Source organism: Asterias amurensis, chromosome 13 (genome assembly GCF_032118995.1).
Source record: "Asterias amurensis chromosome 13, ASM3211899v1".
Classification (NCBI taxonomy): domain Eukaryota; kingdom Metazoa; phylum Echinodermata; class Asteroidea; order Forcipulatida; family Asteriidae; genus Asterias; species Asterias amurensis.
This window is the reverse complement of record NC_092660.1, coordinates 16,876,787-16,904,451: the sequence shown is the minus strand read 5'-3', so window position 1 is coordinate 16,904,451 and position 27,665 is coordinate 16,876,787. Positions and strand designations below refer to the sequence as shown.

At 38.0% G+C, this 27,665-nt stretch overlaps 2 protein-coding genes across 2 annotated transcripts in view; one reads left to right on the top strand and one right to left on the bottom strand.

Annotated features, from left to right (window-relative positions):
* Positions 1–4,682, top strand: part of LOC139945931 (FRAS1-related extracellular matrix protein 1-like) — a 32,699-nt gene extending 28,017 nt beyond the window's left edge. The window contains exons 10-11 of the mRNA XM_071943451.1: positions 268–353; positions 2,598–4,682. Coding sequence (XP_071799552.1) covers positions 268–353; positions 2,598–2,797 — 286 coding nt within the window. The 3' untranslated portion in view covers positions 2,798–4,682. The remainder of the gene's footprint in view (positions 1–267; positions 354–2,597) is intronic.
* Positions 4,683–5,935: 1,253 nt separating this feature from the next.
* LOC139946440 (uncharacterized) lies at positions 5,936–22,807 on the bottom strand. Its single transcript, XM_071944093.1, has 11 exons — positions 22,618–22,807; positions 19,998–20,155; positions 19,378–19,498; positions 18,535–18,701; positions 16,837–17,009; positions 15,457–15,616; positions 14,165–14,250; positions 12,904–13,024; positions 11,572–11,667; positions 9,800–9,939; positions 5,936–9,160 (listed from the first exon to the last, which is right to left on the bottom strand). Exons 2-11 carry the CDS (start codon positions 20,128–20,130, stop codon positions 6,755–6,757), a joined length of 3,603 nt encoding a protein of 1,200 aa, XP_071800194.1. The 5' UTR covers positions 20,131–20,155; positions 22,618–22,807; the 3' UTR covers positions 5,936–6,754.
* Between the last annotated feature and the right edge of the window lie 4,858 nt (positions 22,808–27,665).

Below are 27,665 nucleotides of genomic sequence, written 5' to 3'. Positions count from 1 at the left end.
TGTCAGATATGTTTCTCAGATTGTGTTTTCCAATTGCAGATTATTCTCCCTGTGTTGACACAATCGCTACAGATTTTCTCAAAAACATGTCAACCTTTTGAAATGAGATTTTCAAATCTACATTTATATATGATTAAAAAATTGCACGGTTCCAAAATCCAACAGTATACTTTGCCTCTAAGTTTGAATAAAAATTACAAAATCTAAAACACAAAAAATATAAAACACTGCATGGTTGACATACTATTGTTTTTTGTTGTTGCTCAGGTACCATGGCAACCTGGTGACAATATCAACAACCAAGATCTATAACTGGATTCGTTCAGTTTCAGAGAGAAGGGAGCTTTGGATAGGTGAGAAATATTTAAACTTTTGGAAGAGTTTGTTTTGTTTTGTGTGATATGGCATGGAGGTGATGCAAAAGAAGATTTATAATATTAATTATGGTGATTTTAATCGATGTCTTGGCACTTAGCGCTTTGTATTTGAAGCCTATTTCTCCATGTATCTTGTAATTTTTTTTTTTATGTATGCATTTCTAAATGGCAAGTGGACGTCAAATTTGGATGATTTTAATGTTCAGAATAATAATTATGTATAACTCTTTGTATTTTATTCTATTCTAATATTTTCTGTTCTTTTGTTTCTATTCTATTCTATTATATTCTCATAATGTTAATAGTTACACATTTAATCATTCGGTGATCAATATTAATTGTCTTTTCAATTTTAATTGTCTTATTCTTCAATCATGTTTTTTCTTACCTATTCGAAGATGAATTGTTTGCTAGTTGTTATTACACTTGGTGACCCAGAATGTACTACTTTTGCAAAGTGTGCTCATATCTTTGTATGCGTACACATGCAAAAACTATAACACTGTATTTTGCATTGTCTACCTCAGAAACTATAACACTGTATTTTGCATTGTGTACCTCAAAAACTATAACACTGTATTTTGCATTGTTGTGTACCTCAAAAACTATAACACTGTATTTTGCATTGTTGTGTAACACTGTATTTTGCATTGTGTGTAACACTGTATTTTGCATTGTTGTGTAACACTGTATTTTGCATAATTGTTGTGTAACACTGTATTTTGCATTGTTGTGTAACACTGTATTTTGCATTGCTGTGTAACACTGTATTTTGCATTGTTGTGTAACACTATTTTGCATTTTGTGTACCTCAAAAACTATAACACTGTATTTTGCATTGTGTACCTCAAAAACTATAACACTGTATTTTGCATTGTCTACTTCAGAAACCATAACACTGTATTTTCCATTGTCTACTTCTGAAACTATAACACAATGTTTTTTCTATTGTCTTATAAGAAAATATAACACTGCATTTTTTATTGTCTACTTCAGAAACTATAACCCTGTATTTTCCATTGTCTACTTCTGAATTGATAACACACTGTATTAACCCCTTTGTGTTTTCCTCATAACTTATAACACTGTATTTTCCAGTGTCTACTTCTGAAACTATAACACAATGTATTTTCTATTGTCTTATAAGAAAATATAACACTGCATTTTTTATTGTCTTCTTCAGAAACTATAACCCTGTATTAACCCATTGTTGTGTACCTTCAAAACTATAACACTGTATTTACCCATTGTCTGCCTCAAAAGTTATAACACTGTATTTTCCAGTGTCTACTTCTGAAACTATAACTTACTGTATTTTCTATTGTTTTATAAGAAACTATAACACTGCATTTTTTTATTGTCTTCTTCAGAAACTATAACCCTGTATTTTCCTGTGTCTACTTCAGAAACTGTAACACTGTATTTACCCATTGTCTGCCTCATAAATTATAACACTGTATTTTCCAGTGTCTACTTTAGAAACTATAACACTGTATTTTCCAGTGTCTACTTTAGAAACTATAACACTGTATTTTCCAGTGTCTACTTTAGAAACTATAACACTGTATTTTCCAGTGTCTACTTTAGAAACTATAACACTGTATTTTCCAGTGTCTACTTTAGAAACTATAACACTGTATTTTCCAGTGTCTACTTTAGAAATTATAACACTGTATTTTCCAGTGTCTACTTTAGAAACTATAACACTGTATTTTCCAGTGTCTACTTTAGAAACTATAACACTGTATTTTCCAGCGTCTACTTTAGAAACTATAACACTGTATTTTCCAGCGTCTACTTTAGAAACTATAACACTGTATTTTCCAGTGTCTACTTTAGAAACTATAACACTGTATTTTCCAGTGTCTACTTTAGAAACTATAACACTGTATTTTCCATTGTCTTTTCCAGAGAATATTACACTGCATTTTTTAGTGTCTACCTACATGTATTCTATTTTGCTAAGAAATGAGGAGAAACGTAATATACTGTTTTAGGGTCGTCTGCTATATTAAGTTCCGTATAACCTAGTTATCTTTAAGTGATTGATTGTTAATTAAGACTTTATTTAATCTGATTATCATGATATTGCTTTTAATATCGAAAATTAAATAGGCCTAAATAATTTTTTATTTTTTTTTTAAAGTTTGTTCATGACTTTATTTGACCTGTTTCACAGAGATTTCTTTTAACATAGTCTGATTCCTCCTTTACTTTTAGGATTAAACGACAAGCACACCATCGACCAATGGGAATGGGTCTCCGGTGCCCCAGTGACGTTCACCCGCTGGAAGGTTGGTTCCCCAATGCCTGGTAATCATAGCGACCGAAACTGCGTCTCGTACAACAGTCACGCTCGATGGAACGAAAAGAAATGCAGCAAGAACAAGCAATTGTACATGTGTGAGAAACGATTATGATGACTGTCACTTCTTTAGTTGATGGAATAATTGTTTGCTCTAAAAACAAAATTAACATGAAGGTTTGTTTTTAAAGAGGTGCCTGCATCATTTTCCTGTGCTTTTTCTATAAACTTGAGCTGCATTCGCATTGGATTTATATTTAACCAAAACTTTGGGTAAGATTCCATTGGTCAGACTTGCCAGAATCCCCCCTTTGATTGTTTGACGTAGGGTAGACTGGGCCTCTGTCTTTATCCGCAAGGATAAAGACAGGTATCTGCTACTCAGATCCAGTGATTCCATTGGATACAATGATATCATTGGATAAACGTGCAGTGACATGACCTAGCTTTCCATAGATGCCCCAACAGTACACTCCTATCACGTTTGCACGGGTTTCTCTATGTGAGATGAATATAGGTCACAGGTGCATGTACATGCCGGCTGGAGGTAGGTCTCTGGCGTTACTCCTGAGCCTCGAAGTGTGACATCAGATGTTCAGGCTAGATGTAGGGTATCTAACCAAGAGAGGATAGTTACCAATCTGACTGACCAAATCAAAACACATGAGGGCGCCTGCCAGTTAAAATTTCATGTGCTGTTTGAACTGGGCTTAAAATGGTAAAGTTGTCCATTTGCTTGGTTACTTAACATAAATCCTCGTTTAGAGCGTAAAAATTTTGTTTTGCTTTTTACTAGAAATTGAAGACTGAAGTTCATGAAATGTTCACAGATTGGTTAGGTTTTGTGTCTTTCGAAATCTAGAGAAATATTGACGATGTACTTTCCCTCTAAAGTTATCCAAAGATTCCTGTGTTTAGTCAAAATATATTTATAGAAAATATCACCATATATTTACTGAAAATATTCAATATCTTGATCAAGATTTCCACCTAGTTTTCTTGCTAACATGTGAAATACACTTTCTCTTGAAGGCAGTGCACACTATTGGTGACGTAGCTTTCGAGAAAGAAGTAATTTTCCACGAATTTGATTTTGAGATCTCGGAATTAGAATTTGAGGTCTCAAAATCAAGCATGTTTTTTCTTTTAAGTATCTCGCAACTTTGACGAGCAATTGAGTTCCAAGTTTCACAAGTTTTTTATGTCATGCATATGTTGAGATACACTAAGTAAGAAGACTAGTCTTTGACAATTACCAATAGTGTCCACTGCCTTGAAGATTTTTTAACTCTGCGATTTTCACTTTATAGCACTAATCACAAAAAGGCATGCTAACTTTCTGGTGCTAACCAAAGGAAAATAAAATGAGGTTACATTGCAAATCCATAATGAACGCGCAGCACTCTGAAATTGGCGCCAGGAAGACTATCCCCCAGCAATCACTGTTCTGAAATTCTTGGCTATTTTTTGTTACTAAAATTGTCATTATGTTTCCGTGAATAGGTAACTTTGTAATTTCTTACGATTTCTTAAGTAATTGGTTCTTTCTTATCCCCACAGTATGTATTTATTGAAAACAATAGTAACTTGATATTTTAAGTTTAATTTTTTTTTTTTTAATTTTTGAAGTTTTTAGATAAATTTTTATAAATTGTATTCCTCATTTTTTTTCTCTTAGCTGTAGGCTCCTACTCCATATATTTTATAGATCGTCACAGAGCTAGATATGAAATATCTTAAATACAGTAGTAAACTGTTTGTATTTATTGGCTGTTTTTACTTAAATCAGTAGCAATCCGCTTTAAAGTTGCCGTTTTAAAATTTGTGATAGACACAAAGGTTTTTCAACGTGTGTGTGGAAAAATTGGGCAAAAAATAGCCTATTTTCCTTCGATTCATTGATATTTGATAAAGTCATTGTAACGTGTGATATCAACTTTGAACTAGTGAATAAATTACCCCAAAACAAGCACTATGCATGTTGTGGGTGGACTATCGAATGAACTGTTTTCTTTGTGCATGTTTTGTTTGTTAATTTATTTTGGTGAGAGATTTCGGTGCCACGTGCTTGCGTTTACCACAGTTTGTTGAATGCAAACAATGTTTCAATGTGTAAGGTAGCTGGTTCACACATGAAAGTAACACATTGCTAAAAGCTTAAAACCGACCACCGACCACCAACCAAAGTATATGCTAATTTTTTAAGCTCTTCAAATGTAGTCTGGTTCTTGAAAAATATGTAAAGGTTAATTGTGTGTAAGATACAAGGTGCTACACAAAAGTTGAACAGTGTAAGGAACATAATTTGTAGACAATTTCTAAAAAATATAACAGCAGAATTGTTTCTTTTTTTTGTGTGTTTTGAAAAGTTTTTATTTGTTTATTATTTAAAGAAATATTTTTGTATTAATGGGAATAATAGTGAGGGGATAAAGCAACCTGGCACCATTGCATCATAGCTGCTTCTACTTTTTCCGTCAAGGACGAAGTATGATGATGATGATGAATAGTGTAATGACCCCGACTTCCTACATGATCTTTGTTGGTGGCTGGCCGTTGTTAGTAGATAGAGCCGAAGGATCATAATGGACAAACTATTATTGTTTTTTAATTTTTTTAATGGTAACATTTCAGATGTATATAACTTTGCATGAGTTGGAGATTACTATTGTTTTTACCCATACACTGATGTGTGTTTAGCACTATATACATTAGTAACATTACAATAGGAGATATTTTCAAAATGTGAAAAGATTTTTACAAAGAGGTACTGAGCCTTCAAGAAATAACTGCAAAATATTTCAAACCACGATATCTGTGTTTGAAATTTGTGTCCTATTTTGCCATGATATAATATCATTAAGTTAAAGTAACATAGAACACCTTTTGGGACTTGTGTCAATTTATGGGAAAAAATAATAAACATTCTAACATTATCAGGCTTTGAATTTTGCTCTTGAAGAGTCTTCTTCTGTGACTTTGCAGAGGGCACATCAGCAAAAGCCCAGGGGCCGAAATTTAATAGAGTTGCTAAGCACAAAAACTTGCTTAGCATGAAATTTTTGCCTCGATAAAAACAGGATTACCAACCAAATTTCTATTTGTTGCATACTGCTTGTTACTGGTATTGAGCTGTTGTTTGCTTATCCGGAAAATCAACATGATCAAGTGGAAATTTGGTTGGTAATCCTGTTTTTATAAGGCAAAAATTTCATGCTAAGCAAGTTTTGTGCTTAGCAGCTCTATGAAATTGGCACAGGTCACCAAGCACTTGGTGTATCTCGCTTTCAAAAGCGCTATATAAAAACTGTTAAATTTTATTATTATTATATTATTATTATTATTATACAGTGTTATATGCATAAAATAACAAGTCTGCGAAAATTTGCAAGAGAATAATGTTGCAAGAGAAGAGAGTAATGAAAGAAAAAAACGCCCATCTAAAACTCCTTTGGGTTGAACAAAGAAAAATAACTTCAGCTTGATTTGAACCATCGACCTCCATGATTAATGGCAGGCGAGGTCGTTAGTTAAAATTTGTCTTTGTTCAACCCCAAAATTATTTTTAAAATTACCTGGTCAGTGTCCCTGTTTGTTTTTATTTGATATCTGAAATAGAAAGTCGCATTCCCTTAAAGGTGATCCCTGGCTGCTGTTGTCAAGGTTGTATCGTAAACTTCTTGTGTGATCACTGGGTATACGCATTTAACAGTTACATGGCTTCTGAGTGGCACCCCCATTGATTGATAAAAAATAAGCATTACAAAAAAAGCATTATATTTACATGTAAATCTAACCTTTTGAGTCAAATCAGCCAAAAAGTCAGACTTGGTAAAGAACTAATATCTTTAAAAGTCTTTAAATTCATCATAAAAATAAGCTTACTGTATTTATTTGAAATACATATTATTAACTGAATGAATAATATCACCACATATGGGTATAAATTTGCTTCTTCCAAAAACAAGTATGTGAAAATACTTTTGGGTTTAAGCACCATAAACTTTTAAATATAACGATAATGTATAAGACCAGCTTTGATGTACTTTAATATACAGAGTTGATACCTGCTTTATGAAGTTGGACTTGCTACCCTGGCAATGTTCTGCATTTCATCATGGGTAACGTAGCCACCATCGGAGTCCTGTCTCTCACCCTTTGCATCACCCTGTTTGCCACTCTGTTGATCAACATGGGTTGCATCAACCTCTTCCCCGCCTGTCAGCTCAAGATCAAGCCCATGAGTCAAGTCGCCCCCGTTTAAGCTGAAATCACCATTGGTGACATTTAGGGGTTGACTAAGAGGAGAAAGGAAAGGGATCTGATCGGGGAGGACACTAGTCGGATGGGTTGAGTTAGCAACGACCCGGTCATCAGTGGGTCGGTTCTGGGTTGTATTGTCATTTCCTTGGATCATAAATTCGCTAGCGTCGTTGGTGTCATCATCTGATTGTTCGCCGTTGCTGCTTCCTTCACAGTTGTTGTTACTATTCGTGGAGGTCTCGTCAGGGGTGTTCGACACTGGACCGGGTGATGATACCATATCAAACACCTGTTCTGGGGTGACGTAATCGTTAGGACTCGGGGCATGTTGAGGGTGGTTGTTTGCGACGGGGATCGCTTCTGCTTGTGGCATGGGAAAGCTATTAAGTTGCTCTTGATCAACATAGTCAGAATGAAGATTAGGTGTAGCGGTCAAAGCATTTCTATTGTCAGTCTGTGGGTTTTGAATTTCAGGTATCACTCCTTGGGTCACATACCCATTCCCTTCGGGTATCATTCCTTGGGTCACAAGCCCATTCCCTTCGGGTATCACTCCTTGGGTAACATACCCATTCCCTTCGGGTATCATTCCTTGGGTCACAAGCCCATTCCCTTCGGGTATCACTCCTTGGGTCACATACCCATTGTCTTCGGGTATCACTCCTTGGGTCACATACCCATTGTCTTCGGGTATCATTCCTTGGGTCACAAGCCCATTCCCTTCGGGTATCATTCCTTGGGTAACATACCCATTCCCTTCTGGTATCCTTCCTTCGGGTATCATTTCTTGGGTCACATACCCATTCCCTTCGGGTATCCTTCCTTCGGGTATCATTCCTTGGGTCACATACCCATTCCCTTCGGGTATCATTCCTTGGGTTACATACCCGTCCCCTTCGGGTATCCTTCCTTGGGCCACATGATCCCCTTCGGGTATCATTCCTTGGGTTACATACCCGTCCCCTTCGGGTATCCTTCCTTGGGCCACATGATCCCCTTCGGGTATCCTTCCTTGGGTCACATACCCATCCCCTTCGGGTATCAGTCCTTGGGTCACATACCCGTCCCCGTCTTGCTCCGTCTCAGCATCTTCCTGGTCAAGACTTTCCGAATCGCCTTGGACAGCTACATAACGTAAGGGGACATCGTCGTCCGGCGATGCCGTTCTCATAGAACTAGGTATAAGTAAAGCATCGAGGCCCATGGTAGTGTCTCTGGGCGACAGTGCCATTAATGGTGAAGCAGTGTGGTTCAAGTTGGGACTGATCTGTAGCAAATCTGGTCGAGGAATATTTTGCAGAATATCATCATTTAAGATAAACGGGGAATCCTCAAAATCACTGTCCTCATTCTCGGCTTGATGCTGATCTGATGGGTTAATTCCCATACTCAGATACTCATCATGAGGTCCTAAGCCTCCCGTCGCCTGATTTTGAAATCGATGATTGAGCGGAGACGGGTGATTTGCTCTGTCCCGCAGTCCAACCTGGCTGTAGGATTCTGTTGGATTCGTTCCCAGTACATAAGGGGCATCTAAATCATCTTGAGAAGCTGACCGTGCGGCAAAGCCTTGCTGGGTGTAGTTAGCTACGCTACCATCACCGGTGTATGCAGCATTGTCTTCACTGACCGGGGCGCTTTCTTTTGGATGTCTCTTCCCACCAAACTTGGTAGGTGTACCCCTCTGCTTACCCCCTGCCCCGTGAGTAGGTAGTAAAGCAGCCATTCGTGTGTATGCATCCATTGAAGCGCCTTCTTCACAACCGGCATCCTCGGGGCGTGGGTGCAGCTCCTGAAAGCCATGAAAGCCTCCTCCTATAGCACCTTTTGGGTCTTCCTTTTCCACTGGTGACAACCCATCTTTGGTCATTGTTTGGTAGGCCATGTCATCATTCCTGACAGGCAAGTAGCTTCCACCGCTACCTACAGAGACAGGGCTACTTGCCAGACCACCACCGCCATACTCATCAAAACAAAACTCTTCGCTCCTTGACTGCTTGTCCCTGAATCCTGGCAGTAGAGGCTGACTTTCAAAGGTGTGCATTTTGATTGTATCTCCGGACACTTGGATCTTTCTTGGTTTGTCGCCGATGTCAAATCCGTTGGTCATCACTCCGTCCTCCGGAACCAAATTGACGAACAATCGATGTGGAATCAAGTCATCAAAGATTTCTGTTTCTCTGTTTGTTGTGTTTGCGGAGTACAAATTGTCAGTCTGTGGAAGGGAAAAACAAACAAAATTTAATTTTTCAAAAGCACAGATGACTTTTGTCTCTTTAGATGACCACATCATACATTAAAGGGAAGGTACACGTTTGGTAATTACTCAAAACAAATATTAACTTGAAAACTGACTTGGTTACGGGCATTGGAGAGCTGTTGATAGTATAAAAAACATTGTGGGAAACGACTCCCTCTGAAGTAGCGTAGTTTTTGAGAAAGAGGTAATTTCTCACTAAAATAATAAAAGACTAGCTTGAAGTCTTATTCTTATATGAAAGCACACAAATTCGTCCAACAAGGGTGTTTTTCTTTTATCATTTTCTTGCAACTTCGATTACCAATTGAGCCCAAATTTTCACAGACTTGTTATTTTATGCTTATGATGAGGTACACCAAGTGAGAACACTGGTCTTTGACAATTACCAAAGTTGTTTTCCCTTTAAGATTTGATCTGCATATATAGCTATCTTGCAAAGAAAACATTGAAGCCCCTAAAAGCAATAGAAAGATAAAACAATCATCAAATTCAAACCAACTTTTTATTTTTAGCTCACAACATGAAGCTTCGTTTGATCCACAAACAAAGAACCAAGCCTTTTTAAATATTTATCGATCAAACAGAAATACTTACAGTTAGTTGTGAGCGAATTTGAATGTCTGGAAACCTAGCCATGGACTTCTTAACCCTTTGGTATATGCAAACCAATAAGATGATCAAGCCGATAGTTAAGCCACAAGCAATGAGGACTGGAATAAAGCTGACTGGAGCCGCTGCAATGAATGAAAAAAGAAAAGAAAAAAGGTCTACTGCGTTTGTTGATTTTTGTCGACTAGAACTCAATCAGAACATGTGTGTCAGAACCTGACTTGAACCACTTCGCTGATCGTAACACCAGGGGTCAAGTCCGGTGAGCTAGCACTATAAAGCCTCAACACGGAATAAAATGTAAAATCGTGAATTGAACCCACACTCAACAGATCAGAAACACCAGAGCTTGAGTCCAGTGAGCTAGCACTATAGGAGGCCCCAACACGGAATAAAATGTAAAAACGTGACTCGAACCCACACTCTGCTGATCAGAAACACCAGAGCTTAAGTGCCATGAGCTAGAACTCTGAGGCCCAACTATGGAATAAAGTGTAAAACAGGGACTCGAACCCACACTCTGCTGATCAGAAACACCAGAGCTTAAGTGCCATGAGCTAGAACTCTGAGGCCCAACTATGGAATAAAGTATAAAACAGGGACTCGAACCCACACTCTGCTGATCAGAAACACCAGAGCTTGAATTCGGTGAGCTAACACTATAAAGCCTACAAGAAAGAAAGCGTAAAACAGGGACTTGAACCCACACTCTGCTGATCAGAAACACCAGAGCTTAAGTGCCATGAGCTAGAACTCTGAGGCCCAACTATGGAATTAAGTATAAAACAGGGACTTGAACCCACACTCTGCTGATCAGAAACACCAGAGCTTAAGTGCCATGAGCTAGAACTCTGAGGCCCAACTATGGAATAAAGTGTAAAACAGGGACTCGAACCCACACTCTGCTGATCAGAAACACCAGAGCTTGAATTCGGTGAGCTAACACTATAAAGCCTACAAGAAAGAAAGCGTAAAACAGGGACTTGAACCCACACTCTGCTGATCAGAAACACCAGAGCTTAAGTGCCATGAGCTAGAACTCTGAGGCCCAACTATGGAATTAAGTATAAAACAGGGACTCGAACCCACACTCTGCTGATCAGAAACACCAGCGCTTGAATTCGGTGAGCTAACACTATAAACTCTACAAGAAAGAAAGCGTAAAACAGGCACTCGAACCCAAACTCTGCTGATTAGAAACACCAGAGCTTTATTCCGGTGAGCTAGCAATTGAAAGCCCAAACATAGAATAAAGTGTATAACAGGGACTCAAACCCACACCCTGCTGATCAGAAACACCAGAGCTTGAATACGGTGAGCTAACACTATAAAGTCTACAAGAAAGAAAGCGTAAAACAGGCACTCGAACCCAAACTCTGCTGATTAGAAACACCAGAGCTTTATTCCGGTGAGCTAGCAATTGAAAGCCCAAACATAGAATAAAGTGTATAACAGGGACTCAAACCCACACCCTGCTGATCAGAAACACCAGAGCTGGATTTTTGGTGAGCTAACACTATAAAGCCTACATTATGAAAGAAATTGTAAAACAGGGACTTGAACCCACGCTCTGCTGATCCGAAACACCAGAGCTTGAATTCGTTGAGCTAACACTATGAAGCCTACATGAAAGAAAGCGTAAATCTGGTACTCAAACCCCACACTCTGCTGATCAGAAACACAAGAGCTTTAGTCCAGTGAGCTAAGCCCCATCATGGAAGAAACAAAGAGTAGAACCCAAGAATGATAAGACTCACCTGGCAATGGATCAATGCTACAGTCTTCTTGTGGGGATGCTCCCATTGAGTTGACAGTCTGTATGCTGAATTTATAATGTGCCGAAGGATCAAGATCTGTAGAGAAATCACGTCAAAATACAGAATCAGATCAAGTGGGATCAAGGTTGTCAAGTGGGATCAAGGTTTGCATTTGGGATCAAGGTTTGCAATTGGGATCAAATTTGGCAGTTGGGATCAAGGTTTGCAATTGGGATCAAGGTTGGCAATTGGGATCAAGGTTGGCAATTGGGATCACTGTTGGCAATTGGGATCACGGTTGGCAATTGGGATCAAGGTTTGCAATTGGGATCAAGGTTGGCAATTGGGATCAAGGTTGGCAGTTGGGATCACTGTTGGCAATTGGGATCAAGGTTGGCAATCGGGATCACGGTTGGCAATTGGGATCAAGGTTGGCAATCGGGATCACGGTTGGCAATTGGGATCAAGGTTGGCAATTGGGATCAAGGTTTGCAATTGGGATCAAGGTTTGCAATTGGGATCAAGGTTGGCAAATGGGATCAAGCACACAACGTATCATGATTTCCCTTGTATAGCAGAGCAAAATGCTACAAAAAATGTATCAGTTGTACACAAAAATCACCATTTAGGTCTACTACTCAATATTGGCGTTCAGTGTACATAAGTTCAAGCTATTGTTTTGCTATGCAAAATTATATGGGTTTTACTAACCATCCAATGGCATAGTGAGGTGTCAATGTATTTTTGGTTTGTGGTAACACCATGTGAGTGTCTACTTGCCAGGTAGAGTTTGTTCTTTAGAGAAATGTCTTGCTATGTATTCTACTACCGAGGAGTAGATTTTTTGGATTTACTTTTTTAACTACTACCTGGGCGGAAAGTAGAAAATTGGCTGGGACTACTGCTTTAGCCCAAGTGCACTACCACAGAGTGAGTTCCTTATTGGTCTCAACGTTTCGTCCAGCTTCCTCCAGTAATTGTCAGGAGACTTAACATCGTCAGGAGACTATGCAAAATTCCTGGACAAAATCGCTCCCTGAGTGTTAATCAGTACCTTTTTCAATACTCAAGCATTCACAAGTCACTCAAATAAAACTTTAGCTGCGCCACGCATCTGGAACTCTCTACCACTTAATCTTAGATCTTGTCTTTGTACCACAAAATTCAAATCTCTTCTCAAAACTTATCTTATGTCACAGGTTTTCAAAGACTAATTTTGTTGTGTCTGTTTTTCTTTGTTTTGTTTTTTGGGGTTTTACTGCGCCTTGAACACCCATCAGGGTGAATATGTGAGCATTACAAGTCTTAATATTATTATTATTATTAACTTACCAGGAATTATGTGCAATGTCTTGTTGGGTTCCACTGAGTACGACTTAATATCATGACCTTGTTTGACAGTGATATTAAAACCAAGTATTTCTCCGTTGGATTTGAATGTATCATTCTGGCGCTACGAAAAGAAGAAAAAAAAACCCAGACATGAACAAAATACACTTCAATAAGCTGAAAATTGGGTTTAGAAATGATCGTTACATTCTCATCTGTTGATGCTAAGTTAAGATCGATACACGTCTTATGTTTATAAATCTTCAACAGCTTTGTGTGAAGATGTGCCCAGGGCCCAAATTCATGGCTCTGCTTACCGCGCAATTCTGTGCTTACAGACAATAGAATTATATGTGCATCACAGGGCACCGTAAGCACAGAATTCTTCAGTACGCCGAGTCATCAAGACGTCAGAAAATCTCAAAATCTGCTCACAGTCAGAAATAGGGACATAGGGCCAGATCTGTGTCTAAGCACCCACACCTCAAGTCTATGAGTGTGTGCACAAATAAACAAATGGGCATGTAACAAAATATTTCAATGGATTCAGGCATTTGTAAGATCCAGAAAATGAAGATCAGTCATAAGTTATTATAGAGGACAGCTTCATTACTAAACTCATATCTTACTTTTAGGTGAGTATTATATTAGTATTACAAGATTTTCAGAATTGGGGACTTCCTCTAATTTTTGACATTGGGATTATTATTATTCATAAAGAACAATAACAATACATGTAATTGCAAATAAGATTATATAGTAAAAGGAAAAACAAAATTAAAAAATATGTTGAACAGAACTACATAAAGGCATACATGCTAAATAATGGCAACTAAAGCACTGGTCCTGAATAATGATGACTGACATAAGGTTTGGATACAACAAGAAACATGTGAAGAATAGATGAGAGAGTAGGGTAGATTGGGAGAGGACAAGAAAAAATGGTGGAGAGGGAAGAGCAGGGAACTAGGGCCAGAGACAACCCATTTCAAGCTAGCCAGGATTAACAAAAGAGTACTTAAATGTACATACATGTATCAATCTGCACTGGATAGACAGAAGTGGAACTCCATCATAACCAGGGTCACAAAGGGTCAGCCATGAGTCATTGGACGACGACTTAAACCCTGTGACCCTAAAGTCTGTCTCCAAAGTAGGGACGGTCCCTATAAATAGTGACAGTTGGAAGTTAAGAAACCTGCAGAGGTGCAAAAAAACACCACCACACTTTCGTACAGATTTCAGTTTGACGAGCACAACGTACCTCCCATGTTAGAGTGACCACCCTCGTTTCTCCATCACTGCTGGGGTCTGCCTTGCAGTGGAAATTGCTTGGCGGGACCTTCGGGGCTAGAGGTGGAAACCAGAAGAAAATAACATTTATTGTACTGTGACTGTCTGATGACCATAGACTGTGCAAGTCTCGCGCGCACCAGCGCGAGAAAACACGACAAACGAACAACTTTGTTTTACGAAATCGAATCTGTGCTTTAAATTATTCTTCATGCCGAATCTGAACAACAAAAATACTGATTACAGCTTGTTTAAATTAGTTTTAGCTTCTAAAACAAATGTTCAATTAATCAGTTACACAAAATTATGTATAGACAAAATCTAAATTCTGGGACAAGAATGTTTATTTGATCTTCAATTTGTTGAAACCCTTTTAGTAAATCTATGCTTGAATGTGAAACTTTGAAAGCTGGTTTGAACGCGGATGCACGATGGTCGCAAGAGCGTTAGACTTCGCGTGACACAGTCTAAAGAGGAAGCCGACACTTGGACGACCAATGAAAGAACTATACACCCTGCGCGACCGAAACAAGCGTCTGCGTTAGTTTCGTGATCAGAGATGGGCACAAATTCTTAATTTTTGTCAAGGAAACTGACCTGAGGTCAAGTTCAAACATCGGTTTTTCTTTGTTATTTTGTTTATTTTTTTCCCCTTTTATATATGTTGTTCAAATATGCGCGAGACTTGCACAGTATATTGACAGTCTAAAGGGGGAAGTGAGTCCCCTTCAATCTACAAAGTGGTAACTTAAATAAACAACGACGACGACGACGACAATAAAAATAATAATAGTAATGACTGCAGCAACAACAACAAAAACAACAATAATAATAATAATAATAGTAATGACTGCAGCAAGAACTCTACGAAGTTTTGACAGGGCTTTCCTTCCTGCAGCTGTGACGGTTTGGAACAGCCTACCATCATTGGTTATTTCAGACATTACTACCCAGGGCATGCAGTCATTCAAATGTAGAGTTATTAAATACCTTGAGTAGATGCCCTTTTTTTAAGGCAATTGTGATTACGAATTTCTCGTTTGGAGGTTAGCGTTTTATCAATTTTTTAGGAGAATAAATGTCATGCCAAATGTGTTTAAATCGGTTTTTCACTATTTTTCCGTGACCCAGATGGCCGATCAATCTCAAACTTCTACAGGTTTGTCAATGATGGTGGATTACATAAAGTGCTTGTTAACACTGCCAGCAACTGTTTTGTAAGCAAAAAAAAAATAATTCTGTAATGTTGCTTTATTTGTTTACCTATTTCTGATGTGCGATTTTTGGCTTCCTCTGAATATTGACTCTGATGTACAGGCCTGTACTTGTTGAACGCTTTTATTCTCACATAATACAGACCATATGGTTCTGTCAGAGCCACAAGAGAGTATGTTCCATATAGTCCCGATGAAGTTATTACTTCCTGTAAAATAAAAATTAATCAAATCAAAACACAGTTCGCTGGGATGTTTAACCCGTTAGGTATAAACAAATTGGGGGGGGGGGGGGAAATCTACGTAAGACCAAAGGGATTGTTGCTCAAAATGTTTTAAACAAGACTTGAACAGTTTAACATGTGTAATATATCAACACTAGAGGGCACTATACCCACAACCCTTGTTACCAAGCCATGAGTTACTCTGATGAAATAACGTGTATCTTACGCAGCCACCAAGAAATGAGTGGATAACTCCACAGAGTATAACTTCCAGATACACAGAGTAACCCATGGCTTGAGAAGGGTTGTGGGAATAGCGCCCTCTAGTGTTGATATATTACAACATGCATACTGTTTTTATTCGAACAAGCACTAATGACACACGGCGTACATGTCAGGTAAGAGAAGATTTATCCAATTGTCTTCATTACTCTATCGAATAGACCCATTGCATGTGACGTCACACGCTCTCAATGCGCCCTCACTGGGGTCAAGGGAGGCAAATGATTGCAGTTCTTTGTGCAAGAAAACGTGAGCATGAGCTCAGCATCAGTGTTGCGTTTTGCGTTATGCAATGGGTCTATTGAAAGGTGTTTATCATCAAACTGAAAGTCAACACATATTAAGACATTGTTTGAGATAATATCAAAGTCTTACATAGCGCATGTAGGCCTATCTACCAAACAAGGTACTCAAGGCGCTTAGTAGTGACATTAGTACAGAAAGATAGGTTATTGAAGTTATGAGTTCTGAGACCCAATTATGTAGCACCTTATAAGGGTGAACAAGGTGCTACTGTTAGCAGCCACAGCCAGGAACACCATTTTCTCGTTTTGATAAGTGCACTGGGTACTTTTACATGCATTACACAACACATGGGACCAATGGCTTTACGTCCCATCCGAAGGACGAAGCAATGGTTAAGTGTCTTGCTTAAGGACACAAGTATCACTGCTGGGGGATTCGAACCCACACTCTGCTGATCAGAAACACTAGAGTTTGAATTTGGTGCTCTTAACCGCTGTGATATACTACACAGTTAGCTTCTACATGTACATGTACTATCCAATTGAAAAACACTTGTAAGACAGCTGCCCTTGACCAGTCATGAGTCTACTGACCAGTCATGAGTCAACTGGCCTCGGGTCTGTGGTCCAGTGTAAAAATAAAGCCCTGCTGTTCCAGAATGAAATGAAATCGCTTACCTTTACGTCTTTCCATGTTTGGTTTTTACCTTCCCATTTGTACTGGATTGTGTACCTCAACATTGTTGCAAAAATGTGGCCTATGGAATCTCCTGGTGGGATATGCCACGTTATTTCAAGCACAGATTGGCTCTTATTCCTTATCCTGACATCGTAAGGTGGACCAAGTACAGCTGTGTGCAGGAGAAAATGGGCAGCATTACATAACAGGGGTCGGAGGTCAGAGTCTATGTTGACAAAGGTCAGGAGTTAGGATTTTTTCATGAAACAATATCAACACAATGGTCTTTCCAGGACACTGTAACAAATGCTTCTTTTTTTCCGATCTTGTGAGAAAAAATGGCGAAAAATAGAAAATTTCTGACTAGCCACCACGAAAATTTAATTTTTCAGTCAAACCTCAGAGATCTGAGACACAATTCATTCATTCATATGAAGCGTTTCTTAGAATAGATTCAAATGTTTTTCAGTGGAAAAATATCCAAATCATATAACTACATGATTTACTTCGAAGGGAATCCTTTCTGAAACTAGTTCATTTGATAAACAGCTGTCAGTGCTTCTCAACAAGTATGTTTTCACAGTCATGAATGTTTTGTTCACCAATCTATGACCCTAACTTCAATACAAATTCTACACACAGAGCTAAACAATAACTTCCAAGCTGGCAGAAAAAAATGTTGACTGGTGATTTAAAGGCACTGGGCACTATTGGTAATTACTCAAGATAATTATTAGCATAAATCCTTACTTGGTAACGAGTAATGGGGAGCCGTTGATAGTATAAAATATTATGAGAAACGGCTCCCTCTGAAGTAACATGGTTTTTGAGAGAGGGGTACAATGCATTTTATAATGCATCTGAAAGCACACAAATTTGAGCAACAACAGTGTTTTTTCTTTCATTATTCTCATTGCAACTTTGATACAATTGAGTCAAAATTTTCCCAGATTTGTTATTTTATGCATATATGCTGGATACACTACTGGTCTTTGACAATTACCAACAACCTTTAAAGGGTCTATGTAACTTTTGTAGGACAAAAAACACAATGTCCACAGATTTACACTAAACTTACACAGTTTGAAGATAATGATAGTAGAAAGCTTCCCTGAAAATATTACGTGCTGAGGTGCTGTAGTTTTTGGGAAATGAGTAAAACAATGTCATGAAAATTATTTCAATCATTTACAAACGTATTTTCATGTCATTGTTTTACTCATTTCTCAAAAACTACAGCACCTCAGTAAGTAATATTTGAAGGGAAGCTTTCCACTATCATTATCTTCAAACCCTGTAAGTTTAATGTAATCTATGGACATTTTGAAAAGGTACCCAAATCCTTTAAAGGGAAGGTACATGTTTGGTAATTTTCAAAGACCAGTCTTCTCACTTGGTGTATCCCATCATAAGCAAAAAATAACAAACCTGTGAAAATTTGGGCTCAATCGGTCATCGAAGTTGCGAGAAAATGATGAAAGAAAAAACACCCTTGTTGGACGAATTAGTGTGCTTTCAGATAGGAATAAAAGACTTCTAGCTAGAAGTCTTTTATTGTTTTTGTGAGAAATTACCTCTTTCTCAAAAACTACGTTACTTCAGAGGGAGCCGTTTCCCACAATAGTTTATACAATCAACAGCTCTCCAATGCTCCAAGAGAAATCCAAGAGTGTTTAATTGTGCGCAACAATACTTACTTTCCTTTTCAGGACTAAACCTCAAGCTGTCTGAGGCGACAGAGCCATAGGAGTTTGTAGTGTTGACTTGGTAATAGTACCACCAGGATCTTTGTGGATCATGAGTGCAGCATATGGTTCCTTCACAACGACTGGTTTTATTCCCGGTCTTCCATGTGTGGCCCTCACTATCAAACAATAACAAGTTAAACTTATTACAGATATTTATTTATTTATTTCTGAATTTATTTATTATAATCAGGGGTGAGAGTCATTGCTTTACAAAAAAGTCTGAAACTTGGATACAAATTCAAAGGTAGGTTGAAATGATGCCATTTCTACCGTTTGGTAACCCCTGGGGTTATAGATTCCAAGGAGCTTTTGGAAACAGTATCCAAAGCACCAGAGAAGTAGAACCAATAAGCAGGATTTCTTTATGTGTGGAAAAAAATAGTGTATGATTTTCTTCACCAAGCCGACATAAAAAGTCTGAATTCAGCCAAAAGTCTGAACAATCTCATCCCTGAATAACACATCCCTGAATAACAGCACATTTAGACCCTGGATGGATGGGAAACGAGAAGAAATGCCCAGTTTTAGATATGGGAGGAAAACCCAAAGTAGGAGAACCCACATAATCATGTAGGAACTGAAAACCCAATCCACATGTAAGGCACCGATCTGAGGTGGGACTCACACCAAAATCCACAAAGATGAAAGGCAGGGAAAGAAACCTCAGAGCCAAGAGCCAACCTGATCCCCCCTGATGCAATGCTAAATGATTCAGTCATAAAAATTGCCCAAATTACTCGGGTGGGATTCGAACCCGTGACCTTTGCACTTCTAGACCACTGTTATACATACCTGTTACTGTACCTATGTTGTAAAAGCTCAGTGGCATTTACGTTGTCTCCGCTCACCCAACAGCAGTAGGGGTTCAGGAAATTATTGGACGTGCAGGTTAGGTTGGTTGCTCTAACTGGAACTGTAAAATAAAACAAAAAGTAATCAATTAAATTCAAGTCAACATTTACATCATACTATTCTTTCCATTGACCTACTTCCCTCTTCTGGTCACTCATAGGCCCGAGGGGGAATCGACGTACACTAGTCACCAAATTATGCCAGTCAATATGTGTTTTATAACACACCTCGGTCTTAAAAGTGAAAGAAGAAAAACAACTTGGAAAAGAAAGGAAGTTTTTTAGATGCAGTTCACTGTTCTTGTCAAGAGAGGGCACTGTAACGGGCACTATTCCACAAAACCCACACGCACGATCACTAGGCTATATTAGTTCATCCGACGTGACCGTGTTTCAGACAACCAGAATACAGAACAAGCAAGAGGTGTGTTATTAGATTTATTATTTTATTCTTTTAGTAAAAGTACTGTGAAATAACGTAACTTTTTTTTATCTGCATTAAACTAAAATATAAATACTCTTTTGATTTTGAGGGACTGGTTAAGCCTGAAATTGACTTACGTAAATGTTGACTGTTACTGCTGTTGCCTCCACCAATAGTTAGAACTGCAAAGCCTGCTCCAATGTTATGAAGAACGAACACGGCCAGGAAGTACACCCAACTAAAGGCAACTCCTCTCTCACAACAAACCATCTTGTATTTTTCCTACATCAAATTTCTGCAAAAGAAACAAAAAACAAAATAATAATAATAACAATAATAATAATAATAGTAAAGTACACATTTGTATGGCCCATAATATAGTAGTTGCAATAAGGTAACTCTCCTCCCGCTGTCGGGAGCCGTCGGGAGGCGGGTTACGTTATAGCAACTAATAATATACATGTAGGAGCTTCAATGCGCAACACAAAACATAAAACAATGAAAAAGAAAATAGCAATTGAAAAGTGCAATAAATTGAAGTTGACTTTCATAATGAATTGTTTGTTGAATGATCAGTGTGAAAACACTGCTTTCCTTTTGACAAATTCACCCACATTTTTTAGAAACAATCTAAATCAACAATGTAACCAAGCTACCCTTAGAACTATGAGGTTTTTGTCCGGCTGTCGTTTGTGTCATGTTGAGACGATAGTGGAACAAAACTCAAAGTTCTAGGAGTAGGATTAAGTTTACCATGCATGGAGGAAGGAAATTTTACATCAAACCCATGACACTCTGCAGCCATTGCATTGCTGTGGTGCCCTAGTGATTTTGCTGTGGTGCCCTGTGCTTTTGCTGTGGTTGCCCTTACTATTTGCTTACAAAGATCAAATATAAATTTACATTTTCCTCTGGTGACACTGAGTGTCAGAATATTAACAAATTATAACAATCCAGCGTTACAATTATTGAATTTTTTGTAAATAAATAATACCACATTTTGTACCAGTAGTTTTTTTAGCACTACTATCCTATAATAGTACTACACTAGAGTAGAGTAAAGTAGACTCGGAGCCAGAGGTCCAGGAAAATTTATGTGCCCCTTCAATTTTTCAAGAGGGAAGTGTGCCTAAGTTTAATACCTCTAATCTGACTCAAAAGTTACATGAAAGATATTTATACAGCAGGGGCTCCAAAGTTAAAATTAGTGTTTGGTTACGCTCCATGGTTAATACTTTCCAGCAGTAGACATTGTCAACTCTTCAGCAGTAAGAGATCTCCATGATTGCGCAGTTTGCAAAGTATGCGCCCAAGATATTCCTAGAACTATTTCGGTTTCGTCCGGCTATCATCTCCCGTAACCTCATAGGTTTATATCTCTCACGCGTTACACGACCCATGGTTCAATGATTTTTGGCATCAGGAATCTCTCTTTTTTTTTTTTTTATCTCGCCAAAATTAGGCTCTATGTGTCCTTTGATGTATCAATGTGTAATCTTTCGACCAGAGAATCCACTCCACAATCTCAAAAATTGTTAAAAATGATAAATTCTTACCGTAATTTCAGATTCCCTATCTACTGTACGTGTTACTCCTCTGCCAACAATAATTGAAAATTACCCGACCTCGTTTTGCGAAAATACGTCACGAGAGGGCGGGTACGATCCGTGATTTGTGTACAAAACATACACGAAACCACGAAGCTCGCACAGGGTACCAGTATGTAAACGGCTGCGTGCAAAAAGTGTACATACTGGTGCCCTGTGCGAGCTTCGTGGTTCCGTGTATGTTTTGTACACAAATCACGGATCGTACCCGCCCTCTCGTGACGCATTTTCGCAAAACGAGGTCGGGTAATTTTCAATTATTGTTGGCAGAGGTACACGTACAGTAGATAGGGAATCTGAAATTATGGTAAGAATTTATCATTTTTAACAATTTTTGAGATTGTGGAGTGGATTCTCTGGTCGAAAGATTACACATTGATACATCAAAGGACACATAGAGCCTAATTTTGGCGAGATAAAAAAAAAAAAAAAAGAGAGATTCCTGATGCCAAAAATCATTGAACCATGGGTCGTATAACGCGTGAGAGATATAAACCTATGAGGTTACGGGAGACGATAGCCGGACGAAACCGAAATAGTTCTAGGAGTACGCCCAAGATATCCTGAGCATATTCCAACAACAAGTGAGCCCCATCAAAAAAAGGCACTGCGCAAATTAAAAAATGTCAGATTTCAGAGAATGCGCCCAACATTGGCAGAAATCTGATGATATATATGACATGAGACGAGTTATTTGTGGCCAAAACGTGTTCTAACTATTTTGTCTAAATATCCCTCGGTCCATCTATCATATATGACGAGAGTGGCGGGGTACAATTTCAATCATTTTTCACATTCATAAAAGACATAATCATAATTCATAATAAGAAATCGATCATTCTCCATATTATGAATACTCGGGCAATCATACATGTAGACAGTGAAAACGATCGAATAGCCTACACTAGAACCAGTGACTGGGGCGCTAGATTCCTTTTTTCGAAATTTTGACAATAAATTATGTCAAAATTTCGGGGAAAAAAGAATCTAGCGCCCAAGTCATACTGGCTCTAGATCTAATTTCCTAAGCCTCGCCTACACAACATTGTAAACAAATAATGTTAACGTGATGTTATGTATGATTATGTAGGCCTATATTAATATTATGTAGTATGTCAACTAAAAAATAACCTCAAAACATAATACTTACAAACAACTGTATTTACATCACACACGACGAATTTGCTTCCTGAATCGCGTAACTTCCGGACGTAATCATGTGATGTCAGGTTAATTGATTAGTAATGTCTTAAAACATGTAAAACTAACGGTGGTTTGTCATCAAAAGGGATGCATTTCTATCCTATTCTACTTCTCCTTTTTACGGACGGCGAAAAAGTGATTCTTCGAAATCATGGCATCCCCACATCTCTTAACAGTGTGTTGTAACTGCTGTGCAATCGGATCATGAAATCGAATAGTGTGAGAACGAAGTTGAAAATACGTGCTATGAATAGCCTAATTCCCAGAATACACTGATGAATAAAACAACGATTGTTCAGTTTCCATTGCATTCTTGAAAATAATTAGCAGTGACGTCATCAGGATGTTTGGTCATGGGGCCCTGGCTGACGACAAAACAGATGGAAAGTTAATTGTCAACGATGGATAATGTTTGTTTAGGCTGTTTGTGATTGTATTAGTTTCTACAAATTGTAAGAATATTTCCTCCATTAATTCAACATCACTGGGTTTTGGGTGTATGAATGTTTCAAACTTTCAATCACCAACTTCGTCAAAATAATAATTTCGTGTCCATCTATTTCGACCCGGTAAGACAAAACAAAAAGGCAACTTGTAAGTCATGGCTGTAATTTGTAAAAATTAAGCTGTAATAAAACATAATAACAACGACCCGAATGGGAAATGCCCCCAAAACAGTGATATAGCCTAAATCAAAAGATATGGCTTAATTTTCGCCTACGCAAAACATATTACCTTCATGGAAAGGTTTGCGCTATAACCATGTAATGACTATCTCTAATGAGTTGGGGTGGTTCTGAAAATAACCGTTGCTTTCATGCTTGACGTTTCGATCAGTGTGCTCTCATCGTCTTCTAGAGAAAGCTGTGCCGAGAAGTACCTATTAAACCTCGCCCGCCCACTAAAAAAATAAAATAAAAAATAAATAAATAAATAAATAAAACTTGTTTCTGGATGCTCCGGTGTAGCATGCAATTATGTCCTCTATGCAATACTATCCGGAGGACATTATTGCATATGCAACAATGTCCGCCGGACGGTTTTGCATATGCAATCGTGTCCGCCTGGACGCTGCTGCATAATGCAATTTGGCCGCCCGGACACAATTGCATATGTAGTTGTGTCCGCCCTCGTGCAAAACCGTCCTTGCAGTAAATGAAACGCCCTTGGTCGACGGGACACACTCGCCATTTTTTTTAGAAGCATGAGTGACATGGGAAATGTTCGGCCGTTGGGTATTCGCTGCATGTATGTATGTTCAATGCATGCACGCTCGCTTACGGTGGGGGGGGGGGGGGGGTACGCGCGTACATAAATGTACAGTCATGTACGTCGGTCGGACGGTTTCTGCATAACCCACAGACACGATTGCATATGCAAAAGTGTCCGGAGCAGACAGTATTGCATTGCGGACACAATTGCATCTGATACCGGCCTCAAAAGTCAAGATAAATAAGACTTGTTTAGTTTAAATGTGTATAGTTATTATACTATCACGAAGCGTTGACTGTCACTTCTGATTGTTCTCTCCCCACCTCTCAACAATCCTCGTAATAAAACATACCAATTTGGAGACGTTTTAAACTTTTTTTTAGAGGTATGTTAAAATTTGTTTCCGATGCAAACAAAACAATATATTTTTTTTAAACCTCACTGGCCCAACGTCTTTGTACTTCAATTCCAAGTAGGGGTAGGGCCTGATCCAGCAATTTATTTTGGCAATAGAGCGCTCGTCAAAGTAGGGGTGTTGGTAAACTAAGCAGGAGGCATCATGCATTACATAGCCCAAACTAAAGGTACAAATAATGTACACTCGACTCACGATGATGCAATTTTCCAAGCCTCAACACGCTATCCATTTATATAGGCTCTATTGTCTTAGAAGCCCGACTTTGGCTCGAGGGCGACACAATATTATGCATTACATAGCCTAAACTAAAGGTAAAAATAATGGTAAAAATAATGGACATTCGACTCACTCTGATACACACTTACCTTTTTGTATGCAATTTTCTAGGCCTCTACACGCTATCCATTATAGGCCCTATTGTCTTGGAAGCCCGACTTTGGCTCGAGGGTGACACCGACTTTGGCTCGAGGGCGACACATGGGGTCAAAATCATCTAAAAGTATGATGTAGACATCACTTGACAGTTTTATCCTGCGCATGTACCGCCCGAGTTTTCTGGAGAAAGGTCTAATGATTAGTTTTCGTGGTTCAAACGAATCGTGGTTCAATAAAGAGAAAAGGCTCATAATTATTGAACAATAATTGGTGTCCCTTTCGTATATTTGGTCGGAATTAATAGTCCCAAGTGAACAATAAACGCCTCTCGTTAACGGCTAAATGTAATTTTTTCGGGCAAATTGGTTTTTAGAAGATGAAAATGAACACAATAGATTTTCAAGGCTTTCATCATGGCTCAATGCTCATACTGATTAATTGCTAAGGCATTAGTTTTTCGACAATGATATCATCATGATAGCTAAACTATTTCATCATCATTAGCGTCGACATATTTAAAAGTCAACTGTGAAAGGAAAAAAAAGTAAAGCCATTGGACACTTTTGGTACAGAAAAAAAAGTTCACAGACATACAAATAACCAGGGTTTACAGAAGGTAATGGTGAAAGACTTCTCTTGAAATATTATTCCATGAAATGCTTTTTTGAGAAAACATTAAAACAATATCGAGAATTACGGATTTATGTTAAACACATGTCATGACACGGCAAAACGTGCGGAAACGGGTGGGTTTTCCCGTTATTTTCTCCCGACTCCGATGACCGATTGAGCCTAAATTTTCACATTTTTATATACAAGTTGCGATACACGACTTGGCCTTGGACAATACTGTTTACCGAAAGTGTCCAATGGATTGACCAATGCGTACTATTGACTATCAAGTCAATCTCTCCGTATGTTGTTACAATGCACTGAGCTATGGTAACCACTAAAGAGACTTATTGTTTTTTGGAATATGGAAAAACTGTATGAACATCCAAGAAGGAAATTACTATTAACCCTTCTTGTCTCTGCCTTCTCCTTAATTTCCCCACAGACCACCCCGCCCCATTTAGCCTTCCTTACGCTAATCTTTTTCTTTGTGAGGTCCACCTGGCAAGTAGACTTGCTAGATACACAGGGTGTTTACCGCAAACCAATGATATAATTTGTTTCATCTTTTCCTTTCCCAACCTTGATATTGTCCTTCGTGCTTCCATCTTCTTGTGGTTTCTAAGTTCTACCTCCATGGTTAAAACAGCCCACCCCCTCCGGCCCTCCTTTTGTCTTATTCATTGTTACTCTTTTTTTTAAAGAAAATTGAACTACTGTCCCGCAGAATATACTGAATACTGAACACTGAACATATATCGGTGTATAGGTATGTATGGGGAATACAAAAAAAAAAATTAAAAAAAAATAAAGGGAAGGTACACGTTTGGTAATTTACTCAAAACAAATAATTAACTTAAAAACGGACTTGGTAACAATAATTGGAAAGCTGTTGATAGTATATAACATTGTGAGAAACGACTCCCTCTGTAGTAGCAAATATCTTGAGAAAGAGGTATACTTGGCTACTTTTTGTTACTAAAATTGTCATTATGTTTCCGTGAATAGGTAACTTTGTAATTTTTTACGATTTCTTAAGTAATTGGTTCTTTCTTATCCCCACAGTATGTATTTATTGAATACAAAAGTAACTTGATATTTTAATACTTTTTATTTATTTAGAAGTTTTGAAGGTTTTTAGATAAATTTTGATAAATGGTATTCCTCATTTTTTTTCTCTTAGCTGTAGGCTCCTACTCCATATATTTTATAGATCGTCACAGAGCTAGATATGAAATATCTTAAATACAGTATTAAACTGTTTGTATTTATTGGCTGTTTTACTTAAATCAGTAGCAATCCGCTTTAAAGTTGCCGTTTTAAAATTTGTGACAGACACAAAGGTTATATTTCAATGTGTGTGGAAAAATTGGGTCAAAAATAGCCTATTTTCCTTCGATTCATTAATATTAATTTGATAAAGTCATCGTAACGTGTGATATCAACTTTGAACTAGGAATAAATTACCCCTAAACAAGCACTATGCATGTTGTGGGTGAACTATCGAATGAACTGTTTCTTTGTGCATGTTTTGTTTTTTTATTTATTTTGGCGAGAGATTTCGGTGCCACGTGCTTGCGTATACCAGTTTGTTGAATGCAAACAATGTATCAATGTATAAGGTAGCTGGTTCACACATGAAAGTAACACATTGGTAAAAGCTTAAAACCGACCACCAACCAAAGTACATGTATATGTTAATTTTTTAAGCTCTTCAAACGTAGTCTGGTTCTTGAAAAATATGTAAAGGTTAAATGTGTGTAAGATACAAGGTGCTACACAAAAGTTTAACAGTGTAAGGAACATAATTTGTAGACAATTTCTAAAAAATACAACGGCAAGAGAGATTTTTTTTTGTTTTTGTGTGTTTTGAAAAGTTTTTTATTTGTTTATTTAAAGAAATATATTTGTATTAATGAGAATAATAGTGAGGGGATAAAGCAACCTGGCACCATTGCATCATAGCTGCTTCTACTTTTCCGTCAAAGGACGAAGTATGATGATGATGATGAATAGTGTAATGACCCCGACTTCCCTACATGATCTTTGTTGATGGCTGGCCGTTGTTAGTAGATAGAGCCGAAGGATCATAATGGACAAACTATTATTGTTTTACATTTGAAGCTTTTTAATGGTAACATTTCAGATGTATATAACTTTGCATGAGTTGGAGATTACTATTGTTTTTACCCATACACTGATGTGTGTTTAGCACTATATACATTAGTAACATTACAATAGGAGATATTTTCAAAATGTGAAAAGATTTTACAAAGAGAGGTATTGAGCCTTCAAGAAATAGCTGCAAAATATTTCAAACCACGATATCTGTGTTTGAAATTTGTGTCCTATTTTGCCATGATATAATATCATTAAGT

Bases quoted from the DNA above. Each gene is read 5' to 3' on its own strand.
- LOC139946440 (XM_071944093.1), bottom strand. From the start codon at position 20,130: ATGGTTTGTTGTGAGAGAGGAGTTGCCTTTAGTTGGGTGTACTTCCTG. The intron at 15,617-16,836 runs GTAAGCGATTTC...TTTATTTTACAG, and splicing joins AAACATGGAAAGACGTAAAG to GAAGTAATAACTTCATCGGG. The intron at 14,251-15,456 runs GTAAACAAATAA...TTCCACCTCTAG, and splicing joins AAATCGCACATCAGAAATAG to CCCCGAAGGTCCCGCCAAGC.